The 13,800-nt window shown below is 40.2% G+C and overlaps 1 protein-coding gene across 1 annotated transcript in view; it reads left to right on the top strand.

Moving 5' to 3' along the window:
* PDZRN4 (PDZ domain containing ring finger 4) overlaps positions 1 to 6,765 on the top strand; it is a 105,466-nt gene extending 98,701 nt beyond the window's left edge. The window contains exon 8 of the mRNA XM_010707016.3: positions 5,009 to 6,765. Within this exon, the coding sequence (XP_010705318.1) occupies positions 5,009 to 6,535 (1,527 nt within the window). The 3' untranslated portion in view covers positions 6,536 to 6,765. The remainder of the gene's footprint in view (positions 1 to 5,008) is intronic.
* Positions 6,766 to 13,800: the final 7,035 nt, after the last annotated feature.

A 13,800-nucleotide genomic window follows, 5' to 3' on the forward strand; every position in this document is an offset into this window, starting at 1 on the left:
TTTTTTCTGAGACAGAGGGAGAGAGGCCTGTTTCAAAAGAACAGCACTGTTTGCAAAAGAGCATTTTACCTTCTAAAGCACAACTGAAATCAATTCCAGTCTTCCCCTGTGATGGGTGTATCTCATGATTAGCCTGCCACTGGAGATTCCTCTCATTGTGGTCAGCCTCCCTTTTACTCTCAGACTGACCAGGGAGCGCAGGCTGATTAAAAGCCCTCACTGAATCTCACTGCTTTCAGACTTTAGTAGCAGGGTGGGCTATGAATCACAATATGCATCCTAAGTTGTAAAATAAGAATAGAACAGTGCCCAAATTCCTGCAAGATTAGCCATTTTTATAGGCATGAATGCTTGCTGGAGCATCTTTTGTCATTCATTTATTGTTTGATTGTACACACTGCCAGGTTTGCATTCTCATTATCTGAGTGCTCACTGCAAAGATGAGGCCTAAGGATTCCTTTGATATTTCAAACAGAAATAATTGTACCCAAGATTGACAGTGCATGTTTGAAAACACTTTGTTTGGAATAGATAACATAGACAAAAGCAGCACATTGGTAATTGAAGACCATCTTCTGGTTTGCAAAAGGGACTTAACCTGAAATTAAGCTTGCTACCTTTCAAAACAAAATGAAAATAATCTCATATTGTAAAAGACTGCTCAGCCAGCGCATGTTCAGGATCTCTGTCAAAGATGACAAGTCCAGGACAGAAAAGCCAGGGACTATCTTGCATAAATCACAGAGGATTTTTGTAAAAGTTTCTCAAAAACACACAGAAACTTTCAGTTTTATTATTTGAGCTAGCTGCAAGTATCTGTTTCCTAGGAAAGCAGCTAACTTATTTTCAGTGTCTGCTTTAGATTGAGAAGGATCTAAACAGACACTTGTTTCTTCTTGACAGGGAGAGGAATCCAGGGTGACTACCTTCCATTCAGGTGTCTGTACAATAGACACTTACTTTTGATCAGGTGAATCCCACCCATTTGATTTCCAATAGACTCAAAAGATGGATTTTACTTTAATTACATCTTTTGTGTGTGTATGTTGATTATGCAAAATAGGTGGCAGTTTATTATGTTCACTCCATCTAGATCATGTGGAAGTTGAAGGAGCAAAATTTAAATTGTTGATTAAAGTGGTGTAGAAAATGAGCCTCAAATTCTGAAAGTGTTGATTGCATGAGCCCATACTCTAAAGTTTCTTTAAATGCCTGTGCAAACAGATACATTAAAGGATTTTTCAGATATACTCAAACATCTGGTGGTGTGGCACCATGCTGGAGATACCAGAGGAAGCTCTATAGTAATAGGACGTGGCTCAGCACCTGGAAGCACCTATTCTAATACAATATGTATAAGCCACTCTGAAGTGTAAACTGAGTTTAGTCACATAGACACAAACTGTGTTGTGTCACTCCCCATCGGCAAGTGGATTTTGGCCATCCTCCTTCACTAGTGATCTACTAGTGATGTAGTACGTGACATTCAGGCAGGCACCTAAATTGCTGGTTATTCTGCAGCAAGGCCATCCCAAGGTCCAGTGGACTGACCTTGCATCTGTTGTTAAATATTCTCCAGAGCAGTAATAGCCATGGGTGACACTGTGCTGTGGCCAGAGTGCAGTGTAGATGACTCAGACTCTGCTGAAAAAATTGAAAAAAAACAGAAGACATGAATACAAGCTGGAGCAGCTCCAAAGCAGGTGAAAGAGGGGACCAGAATAGTTGATATAGCAGCACTCGCTTGGAAGACATAAACAGGGAATGAAAAATGAAATCAAACACAAATCTCCAGCACTTCTGATGAATGCCCTATACACTTCCTTGGTTGGGTCGTCCTTCTTTCTGATTACTCTGGAATTTCACGAAAAATTTGGTAAGCAGCAAATTTTTCTTTGTGTAAAATCTGAAATTTTGTAACTTAAAAATAGCTGATGTCTGAAGACTTGAGATCCCATCACTTCTCCATATACTCATGAAGAGAGAACTAAATTGTTGCAACCTCTTTGGAAATATTTAATGAGCCTTAACAACAACAACCTAAAATAAACTGCTGCTCTCCTGCAACAATGCATAAGTTGAGGAAAGAAAGTTTCAATAAATTATTATAATTAATTATTGCTGAATAATTCTGCAATACTTAATTATTTAGAGTGTTACTAATATTCCTTCTTCCTCCGACAAGAAGGAATATGTCTTCATATTCCTTCTTCCTCCGACAAGATGTCCGTACTTTTAAGTGGCTAAGTCAAACGATCTGACAGCATCTCAGACAGGGGAAATATGATGTCTCCTCCAAAAGTAATGCCTACCATTTTATTATGTTGGCCCCTGACATCAGAGGCAGATGTTGGTGGTTTGTCAGTAGAGGTTGACTCTTACCACCAATATTCCATTACAGTTTGTTGCTTTGCAACAGATGGCAGCAGAGGGGAAGTCTGACAATATGGGGTCTGACACAGAGGTGCTTATGAGGCAAGAGTGTGTAATTGAATTCATATATGCAGAAAAGATTGCACCCAGTGACATTCATTGACTTTTGCTGAATATTTCTGGAGACCAAACAGTGCATGTGAGCATAGTGAGGCAGTGGGTGATGCACTTTTGCAATGGGGACAGCAATGTGAAAGACAGGCCATGTTCCAGACAGCCGTGCATAATTGTCATACCACAAAATGAAGAGTGTCTCGATCAGCTCATCCATGTAAATCAGAGGATTACAACCAGGGAACTGTATACAAATCTGAGTATCAGCTTCATTGCATTGGAATGGTGGCAGCATTTGAATGTTTCAAAGTCAAAATGGCAGTGTATTGAGTGTCAACATGTGAATTCCCCATCAAAGAAACACTTCGTGATGCAGCCCTTGGAGGGTAGGTGATGTGCAGTGTCTTTTGGGATAAGTGAGGAGTGATACTTACGGATTTTCTGGAATGCAAACAAACCATCAGCTGTGACCATGACATCATAACGCTGACTAAGCTGAAGGTTTGCACTTCTGGAGTAAGGCCAGAGAAGAAGACAATTGTTCTCCTGCAACACAATAATGCCAAGCCCCAAGACTGTGAAGCACTTTGCCAATCTTGGCTGGAGTGTCCTACCACACCTACCATATAGTCCAGATTTGGTGCCTTCTGACTCCCATCTGTTCGAGTTGATGAAAGATGGAGTTGTGTGGGCAATATTTTCCTAGCAGTGATGCCATCATAGCATCTGTGAAAAAGCGGGTGACCTCCACTGGTGCAGATTTTTATGAGTGTGTCATGCGGGCTCTTATTTGTAGCTGGCATAAATGCACAGCTAATGGTGGTGACTATGTTGAAAAATATTGTTCTGTAGCTGAAAATATTCTCTATCAAATAGTATTACTGTGTTCTTAGTATCTGTTGTAGTATCTCTGGAAATTAGTCAGAGGCAGTACTTTTGAGGAATCTACGTATGTGCCAGTAAATTTTTAAAATTTTGGCAGGTATGACACCCAAAGATGTATGAGAATTAAGCACTTGTGTGTCTTGTTATTAGTTGTATGTTGTATGTACAAAATGATGAGTATGAACTTCTTCTACTATTATAAATATTTCTTTTCAAGTCTTGTCTGAGAACACGTTGCTAAAACACTCTTTCAGAGATTTGTAACTGGTCCATCACAGATACTAGATTATCTTTGTGTTGTTTCAGAATTTATCTTATTCCACTGTTACTGTATTTGGGGGTGAAGCTTATCTTTGTCTTCCTCAGACTAGGCCATTATTTTTTCCTTGTGACTGAAGAAAATAAACCAGCTGAAAGGTGCTTGGTGTGATCGTGGGGTACACAAGAAGACAAGAGAAAGGAGGAGATGGGAGACATGTTTTCATCCTGTTTTACTGTCTGTTGTAGAAGAGAAAAAGGAAATTATGTCAGTGTCCTCTTTGAATTTGTTTCCTTTCACTGGGTGCACTGTATATTTTTTCTCCCATAATTATTCCTACCATTATACATAATTATGCAATTACACCTCCTAAAGGGAAAAAAGCATTTGGTTGATACTATATGCACTTATATTTGGTGAATAGGCTATATAAATTGCACTCTGGCTGATTACTCTCTAAGAGGAGTAGAGGGAAATTCTTTTCATATCCAGTTTGAAAAATGAAAAGCACGTGTCTCTTCAGAGAGACATTATTTCACATTCTTTGAATTAAAAGAATATAAATAGGTTAGGTACAGTGATTGGGTGTTAATTAAAAAACAACAGCTTAAAAACTTGACATCATGCCCATGGCAAGCACTCAGTGTTGTTGTACGCTTAATGGTAAAAGGCTGTTTTTATTTCTAAGGAATATAAACTCCAACTAGGGAATAGAAATGATCTCCAGAGATGTCTACTAGCAAAATCTAGGAATTCAAAATGAACACTCTTTCAGAAAAAGACAACTGAATGCACGAAGTAGGAACCGGGAATACTGAGGGTGTAGTAGAACAGGCTGGCCTGCAGTCTTCCACGCTGCCCATCTTCATGAAGCATATAGAGTCCTCAGATAAAAAAAAATGCTCCACTGATGAAAGTAGTCTTTTCCTCTTAGGTTGCACTAGTCATTCTTAGATTGGCTGCTTGCTCTATTTGTATTTATTTATTTATTTTTGAAGTTATATCAGCACTGAAGCTTTTTTCCAAGTTTGAGAAGATCTCAGCTCCACCAGTCTCTGGCCATTATCCAGAATCAAAAACAGTGCACCATCTGGTAATCATTATCTTTAAGCATTGCAAAGAGGTGGCTTAGCTAGAGAGGGAAATGTTTCTTTCCGGACTTCAGAAAATATGTCACTAGTACTGTAATTCATCTGCTTCTCACAGCATGACTCTCAGAAATGTTTCAAAGCCATGAGCAGTAGGACTGCTGTTTAGTGATCTCTTTTAATTCAGTTTAAATCAGACTCCAGCAGTTTAAGCAAAACAGAACTGGAAAATATTCTCCTATAATGTGATCTGTATTTGATAATCACTTTGATTTGCTTATTCTTTTAGCCAAAGAAGCATGAGGAGGAGGATGGAACTACAGACACTGCAACCTCATCATCCAACAATCATGAGAAGGACAGTGGGGTGGGACCTACAGATGAAAGTCTTCGTAACGATGAGAGTTCAGAGCAAGAAAATGCACCTGAAGAGCAGAACGGTGCAACTCTGCAGAGCAAACGAGAGCTGGGTCACAGCCAAGACACATTAGGAAGTGTTGAGCTCCAGTGCAATGAAAGCTTTGTGTCAGGGGAATACATTGAATCTGATTTCATAGGGAACCCAGAGGAGGAGTGTGAAAGATTTCGACAGCTGCTGGAGCTGAAGTGTAAGATTCGAAACCACGGGGAGTATGACCTGTATTACTCGAGCAGCACAATAGAATGCAACAGAAGAGAGCAAGATGGAGTGGAGCATGAGCTGCAGCTACTCAATGAGGAGCTGAGGAACATTGAACTCGAATGTCAGAATATCATGCAAGCTCACCGGCTCCAGAAAGTGAGGGATCAGTATGGAGACATTTGGGCTTTACATGATGAAGGATTCAGGAATTATAACACCAGCATAGACGTACAAAGAGGCAAACTGGATGACATCTTGGAGCACCCTGAGAAGTCCGACAAGGACAGCTCCAGTGCTTACAATACGGCTGAAAGTTGCAGGAGCACCCCTCTGACTGTGGAGCGATCCCCGGACAACTCGCTCCAGCGGATGATCAGCATCACCAACAGGAAAAACCTGAGGAGCACAATTGTGGCTAATCAGTCATCCTCGGGACAAAGCAACAAGGAAACAATCTCGGTCAAAACCAAACCCACTGAGCAAAACAGCACTGCTGAAGACACAGTGCTGGCATCAGAAAACAGCAAATTCACAGACCAGGAAAAGCAGAGCACCGAACACATTCCCTACCTGTCCCCGTATCACAGCTCTTCTTACAGGTACGGGAATATACCTGCTCATGCCAAGCATTATCAGAGCTACATGCAGCTGATCCAGCAGAAGTCGGCTGTGGAGTATGCCCAGAGCCAGCTCAGCCTGGTGAGCATGTGCAAAGACTCACAGAAGTGTGCGGAGCCCAAGATGGAATGGAAAGTGAAAATAAGGAGTGATGGGACAAGGTATATCACAAAGAGACCAGTTCGAGACAGAATTCTAAAGGAACGTGCCTTAAAAATCAAAGAAGAGCGCAGTGGAATGACGACAGATGATGATACAATGAGCGAGATGAAGATGGGTCGCTACTGGAGCAAAGAGGAGCGGAAGCAGCACTTGGTGCGAGCCAAGGAGCAGAGGAGGCGACGGGAGTTCATGATGCGTAGCAGGCTGGAGTGTCTGAAGGAAAGTCCGCAGAGTGGCAGCGAGGGCAAAAAGGAAATTAACATTATTGAACTAAGTCACAAAAAGATGATGAAAAAGAGAAACAAGAAAATCTTGGACAACTGGATGACAATCCAAGAACTGATGACACATGGTGCTAAGTCTCCAGATGGCACAAGAGTGCACAATGCCTTTTTATCAGTTACTACTGTATGAACGCAACTTCTTTCAGAGAGTATACTACCAGTTTAGGTAGAGTACGATTGCCTCGTTCAATGTGGCATTTTTATATATTTTGTGACTGTTTATAGTTTGATCTTTTTTGTAAGCAAAATTACCTGGTAATTTTTAATTTGTTTTTCATATAATGGTACCTGCTTTATCTGTCAGTCTTTCTTTATCCTGCAATATATTCGTATTACTCATTTGTAGGGGAAAAAAAAAAAGCAAAACAAACAAACAAAAAAAGCAGAGAAGGCAATTAATTTCTTAACCTCATAAGTATCCTGAATTGATATCTGGATTTATTTCTCTAGTTTTTTTTTTTTTCTACTTTAGTAACAATACCAAAACAAAATGCTTTATACTGTATCCTTGGCTTAACAAGTTGTTGAAGTTTTACATCGTAGATTGCATCTGTTTATAAATCATATGCCACATCCCAACTTATAGATAAGAACGTCCTTTTTCCAACAACACATTGTACAGTACATTTATTCTATAAATTGCAATTGTATTTGTCCAAGTAAAGTGTAGATGGACAATTCTCCTGTGTTCTGTAGTAGCATTGGTCATGTAGCTAGGCAGTCTGTGGTTATTGTGAAGATGAAAGAGAAATAAATTATTGCTTATCTTTAAGAAAAAAAGTTGAAAAGTTGTTTGATTTCAATTGACTGTTTGCCTTTAAAGGATGATTTATTTTCACCATGCCTGATTTTTGCAGCATATCTTTCAAGAACGCAAGACACAAAAGATACCATAGACTAGTTCTTAGGAATTAGCTTTGCACTTTTTAGAACATGTAGGAGTGAGATGCTCTGTCTGGCTCTCTGGCTTTTTCTTACCTGCTATTATTAGTCGACTGAATAATTTTTAATACATTTTTGTGCTTTATGCTGTTGGGTAGCTATTTTGGGTCATTTTCCTGGCTGAGCTTGGTATTTGTTCTACACATAGAAAATATAAACAGAGCACATGGCTAACTTTCAGCCAAGTCTCATGCATGGAAAGTAACAGTGGTCATCACTGACATTTTCATAGAAGATGAGTTAAGAAAAAATAGAGAATGAATGAGTTAGTAAAGGAGTTAAGACTTTGATTTTGTTGCTGAGAAAGATCCAGGTAGTTTGGAAGTGCCCCAGAGGCTGACTGGTGATGAGGAGCAGCTGTCTGCTGCCCAGTGGAGTTCTTGTCTTTCCCAAATGCAAAGGCATCTCAGCTGCCAATGGGGCATTTTCTGAGCTGCTGCTTCAGCCAGCCCAGAGGGTCACAGCAAACTGAAGTGGCTAATCTTGTGCAGTTTGTGGGGCTTGGAAGCCTTTGGTCAGTACACCCATTTTTGTTGTCCCAGCCAATGCGGTTCTTATCTGATATGTTTTCAGTAACAGGATTAGGTGCTGAATTCTCTTGGCATCAAGCTTTAAAAGATATGCTTAAAGATGCAGAAGGACACATTATTCCAAAGCCTTTAATTCTGGAAATCAGTCATTTGTTTTCTAACCATTTTTGGCACCAGAAGGCATTGGCAGTGCTATCTGCATCTCTAGGCACATAAATACCCTAAGAACACTACTCCCTGAGTGCTCAGGAAAAATATGTCACTTACAGTTCACAGTTTGATATTCAGAATACTCTCCAGATCAGTCTCAGGAAAATACCATTCTAAATTTTCTGCTATATATACAGTTGTTCATACATAATGAGGGACACTTCCATTTTTTCTTATTAAAGTAGAAAAATTTTGGAATCCAAGAGCAAAAGGAATTGCAGGGTGATAACAGAGCTGTTTCAAGTGTCTGTTACTGGACTGTCCCTCCAACAGATCCAATGAACTGTCTTTGACCAGCCTGAGACATCTAGAAAGATATATATTCATCAAATGGTGACATCAAAGTCAGCATTTCCTTTGTTGCATTTCAGTAATCACACTTTTAAAAGCAGATCTTGCTCCTAATCAGAATTCGACTACCATCAGTTCCAGATAATAGCTATTGCTATGCCTCTCTCTTAGGTACAGGACTTACTGTTTTCTCTCCTTCACTAATTTAGAACTGCTCTGAAACAAAATATTACTTTGCCCATTTTCAGAGAAAAATGGGAATCTTCAGAAAATGTAAAGTCATTAATGTGTCATTGAAAAATAAATTTAGGAAAATCCTTGGCTAAATTAGAGACAAGGTGTAGCTGTATGGGGAGTTTAGATAATAGAAAGTAACTAGGGGGCAAAATATTTATAGAGATGATATAACAAGATATTGTAAATGGAAATGCATTCAAATCACAGAATCACAGAATTGTAGCGGTTGGAAGGAACCTCCAAAGATCATTGAGTCCAACCCCTCCTGCAAAACGGGCTCCCAACAGCAGGCTGCACAGGTGGGCGTTCAGGTGGGTCTGGAATATCTCCAGAGAAGGAGAATCCACAGCCTCCCTGGGCAGCCTGTTCCAGTGCTCCATCACCTCACTGTGAAGTTCCTTCTCATATTGGTGCAGAAGTTCCTACGCTCAAGTTTATGGCATTTCCCCTGGTCCTGTCCCCACAGACTGCTGAAAAGAGGTTCTGGGGAGCTCTTCTGTTGAAATTCAGAAAGAAACAAAGCAAAGACTGAGCGGTGATACGACGATATTTCATTCTGGGAGAAAAAAAAAGAACAATAAAATCATAGGGATTAAATTGTCAGTTTAGATAACTGTATAGGAGGGCAGCAAAATTGAAAGGATATAAATCAATATTAACTAATGCATCAAGAAAATAATAATATGACCAACGCATTCCTCCCCCCCTATCTTCTCCCCCAAAAACCATTTCCAGGCCATTGTCAGAGCTGTAGAGCCCACTGTGAAGCTGAGGTCCTGCTGAGCCCTCCTGGTGGCATGTGGACACTGCCTGCCAGAACTACCCATCCTCACCCTCCTTCTCCAGTCCTTCATCTGGCACTTATTCTCCTCTTTCTTCTCTGGTAGGCTTTAGCAGTGTGTATTAAGTGACATTTCCTTTCTTCTCTAAGCAGTCTTTGGGAGAAAAAGTGTTGATTGGTGCCCTGATGAAGTGTCTCGATCAGTTCTGGAAGCAGAGGAAATAACTATGCAGCCACTGCACTGGATTGCGATGCTGCTTGTGGTGATGAGAGGGGCAGAGAGACGGCCAAGGGTTTTGCTGCTCACAGCTGGCAGGTCATGGCATTGTGCTCCTTCATCCCAGCAGCTCTCTACCAGTGAAATTCAAGCCTGTTTGTCCCTGTATATATTTTTTTCCATATGCAGTACCTTTCAATGAGGAAAATAACATTTTAGCACTGAGGCACATTATAAGAGAAGAAACAAATATATATTGTGCTGCCATAAATCTTTTAGTAATAGTGTCTTTACTGGTTGTGAGAACGAATTTATTTATTTACCTATTTTTGCATGACAGGACATAAAAATAGAAATGCTTTCCAACTGGAACAAGATCAGCTCTTGTCAAAGAGGGTTGCTTGCAGCTCTAGGACAGAGCAAAAGGCAGTGAGGAGCTGCACAGGTGTGTTATCACAGCTGGAGAAGGAGTTAACATCCCACTCATCCCTCTCCCAGAGCTGATGCCCAGCTGAGACCAGTGGGAGATAATTCTTCCCAAGAAGCCAGCAAGATGGCCTTGTAAAAAGAGTTCTCTTGTGCCCCTTGAAAGCTATACTACCACCATAAGTAAAGTTGGAATTTCTGGGATTGCTGGATCTTCCCCTCTGGTGTAAGTATCCTTAAAGAGAAAATGATATTTTTAGTATGTTCATGTCAATAAACTAAACCTTCTGAGTCAGGCTATTGTGTTTTTTGAAAGAAAGGAACTGCTAACACGTTTGAATGGAATGGGAGCAGAGATGGAAACTAGTCTTTGCTTGGTGCATTGCCTTGCCACAGCAGGGCTCAGAAGAGATGATACAGCAACATTAGCATTGAATTATTCATTAATATCATAATGGCTGACTTTCCTTTTTCATTTTTTTTAAACAAATGTTTTATGTCCAAACTCCATTTCTACAAATTACACAGCAGCATCCTTGCTGCATGACATGACTACTTTGCTAGAACACCTCCTGGCTCAGGACTGGAATTGCATTTGTTTTACTTGGGTTCTTAACTGCTAATTGCAAACTTGTATGTGCTAAACGATCAACTAATATCCATTTTTATGGACTTACTGCTTTATTCAGGGCATTAAATGTTCTCAAGGAGTCAGAATAGAATGAACATGATGTGGAGTAGTGTTTGGCTAAAGCAAAACACATCAGCTGTTGTAAACCAGTGGTGGTGTGCTCTGTGAGAAGCAGGTCAGATAACTGCTGGAGAACATTCATTGCAGAGGGATAATGAGCAGGCTTTTTCTTTGAATGCCTTTCCTCTGAAACACATTTCTTTGTTTAAAGAGGAGCATTCCTCTTGGATGACGATTGGTGCATTTGTGAGGCTAAGCACTCCACATTTTGCTACAGATAGCTTCATCATATACAGGTTTTGCCTAGATGTTCAGACATCACTATTCTCAGTTGAATATGAGTTCCTGCACAGGCAGGTGACGGTCTTTGGATGGCAATTCTGAGACTGGCACAACCTGGGACTGTGGGGTGTGGGTGGCAGGGCAGACAGGTCAAGTGCAGTCCCTGGGCTCTCCTTGGGAGCCAGTGGATTCCTGCCCTCCTGAGGAAAGGCTCTGGCTCCTGCTACCAGGAGGCAGCCTTCTGGAGATTGTCTCATGTACCATCCTCTGCGTGGTAGATGCGAGCAGTGAATGATGTTAACTTCCAATATGAACTGTGAAGTAAAATTGACAGCTAAGTTACATCCAGATTGATGTGCTGCATTTCACACTCACTAGTCCATGAGGATGGGCAGAGCGCAGGACCGAGTCTTCGCTAATTAGTCTCACACTGATGTTCCCTGCTGAAAGCTTCTTTCTTCAGCAAAGATACAAAGGTGTCCCATGAAAACAGTATCTTCATCCCAAAAGCCAGAAGTGACATTGCCATCCAGAATATTAGTGTTGTTCCAGCACAACATGATCTGGGATATACTCAGGGACCAGGAAAGAGGCATCAGCAGCATTTCTCAGAGAAAAGATGTACAGTGTGAAAGTGTCATTCAAAACTAATGGATGCCTCCCCCCAGTATGGACTTTTTCACGGTGCAGTTGTGAACTTCTAACTTGGTGTGTATGTGTTTGGATTTAAAATTTGTCTAGAATTTGAATTTCTTGGCACGTTAATCTCATGTTAAATTTTTAAGTCTCCTTTCCTCCCTTTCTCCCTTCTTCCTTTCCCCTCTCTATTGTTTCTTCTTTCCTCTTAGTAACAGACTTTTTTGAACTTGAAAGATAATAAATATTGGAGGGGGAGCTTTCAGGGAATTATTTGTTTTTTTTTCCTCATAGATCAACTTACCAGCACAAATGAAACTGCTTGTCAGTGTTTAACTGTATCTTTCTATCTTTAGCCAGTTTTAGATTATTTGGTTCTAAACCTTTTCTATGTCATTTGCAGATCAACCTGCTAAAGTGCTGGAAATGTCTTTGGTGACATCTCTGTACAGAGTGCATTTTTATGCCCTGTAGGAAAGGAAGACCTTTTAAAACATATGCTTCCTTGTTTGTGAGACAAACAATAACATACACAATGCTTATTAACTCAAATGCTTTGACGAAGTTCCTCCCCAGCTTTCCTGTAGGTTCTCTTCAGGTACTGGAAGTCCTCTATAAGGTCCCCTCAGAGCCTTCTCCAGGTTGAGTAGCCCCAGCTCTCTCAGCCTGTCCTCATAGGGGAGGTGCTTCAGCCCTCTGATCATCCTTGTGGTCCTCCTCTGGACCTGCTCCAACAGCTCCATGTCCTTCTTGTGTTGGGGGCTCCAGAACTGGATGGAGTACTCCAGGTGGGGTCTCACAAGAACAGAGCAGAGAGGCAGAATCACCTCTCACTTGGACACTGAGCTGTTGACTGCAATTCTCTGAGTGTGACCATCTAGCCAATTCCTTATCCAGTGAATGGTCCATCCATCAAATCCATTTTTCTCCAATTTGATGACCAGGATATCATGTGGTACAGTGTCAAACTTTGCACAAGTCCAGGTAGATGACATCAGTTGCTCTTCCTTAATCCACTGACACTGACCACATACTGTGGCATTTACTCTTCTAGTACATTCCTGTAAATGTATAACTTATTGCTGAGTGCTAGGAGCAAATCAAAGCCAACCCCTGGCTCCAACGACAAAGAAAAAAATGAAAGCACAGAGAATTTTAAGTATGAAGTGAATATAGGAAACTCTCATCTTGACAGTGGATAAGAAGCCAAAAAAGGAAAATTAAAATTGCATGATGAAAGATGAAAAGGTTGAAGTCACTGTTTTGACTACTGGACCTTGCAGGAAAGATATCTGAAGAATGAATGAAATAGAAAGTTAAGCAGGCGAATATCACATAAAATTTACCACAGATCAAAATATTACTTTTCTGCACTTCAAAGGCAACCCTCATATTTTCATAGGTTATTTAACCCCACTGGCAATCTCTGCAATGCATAAATATTTTTGATGGCATGCAAAGTGTCTCTTAATGGTGTATAGATACTGTATAGTGAGCAAGTTGAACGGTATAAATATTCATGTTAGCAAAGATGCTGTCAAACTCTTGAGTTGAATGATATGAAAAATTAAAATATGAAAAGGATATTCTGTTTTGTTGCCTCCTTTTTCTCCCCAACTTTGGCACCTGGCTGCATGATCAGGGTAAAGAAATACCCCTGGAAGATTGTGTTTTGGTTCAGGTACAGGGAATTCAAATGAAAGCTCCTCAAACTCGACAGTTTAATTTACTTCTCTTAAGCTCTTTAATACCAAACTTATCAGTTCTCTCTGTTAGGCATTAACTTGTTAAATGAGTCTTAATTATACATAAGCAGATGGAGATTTGAATTAAAATTACCTTACACTCGAGTGGCTTTAGTTCATTATAACATATCTTCCTCTTAATCATTTAGGCAGTCTCATCATCTTTCATATAGAAAGTTATTAAAGTATTCCAATTTCCATATTTCTTCAAATACATCCACTATTAAATGGCACGTAATACACATTAGTTGGTGACTTATACCATGCAATAGTTAGTGAATTATTCATGTCAGTAACAATTTTTATGCCTTTATGTCATCTGTATCATTTTATTTTAAAGGGTTTATATATAAAGAATACCTTATATTTTACCTCATCTCAGTTTTCAATGCAAGGTTGAATGCCTT

Source organism: Meleagris gallopavo, chromosome 1, assembly GCF_000146605.3.
Source record: "Meleagris gallopavo isolate NT-WF06-2002-E0010 breed Aviagen turkey brand Nicholas breeding stock chromosome 1, Turkey_5.1, whole genome shotgun sequence".
NCBI lineage: Eukaryota > Metazoa > Chordata > Aves > Galliformes > Phasianidae > Meleagris > Meleagris gallopavo.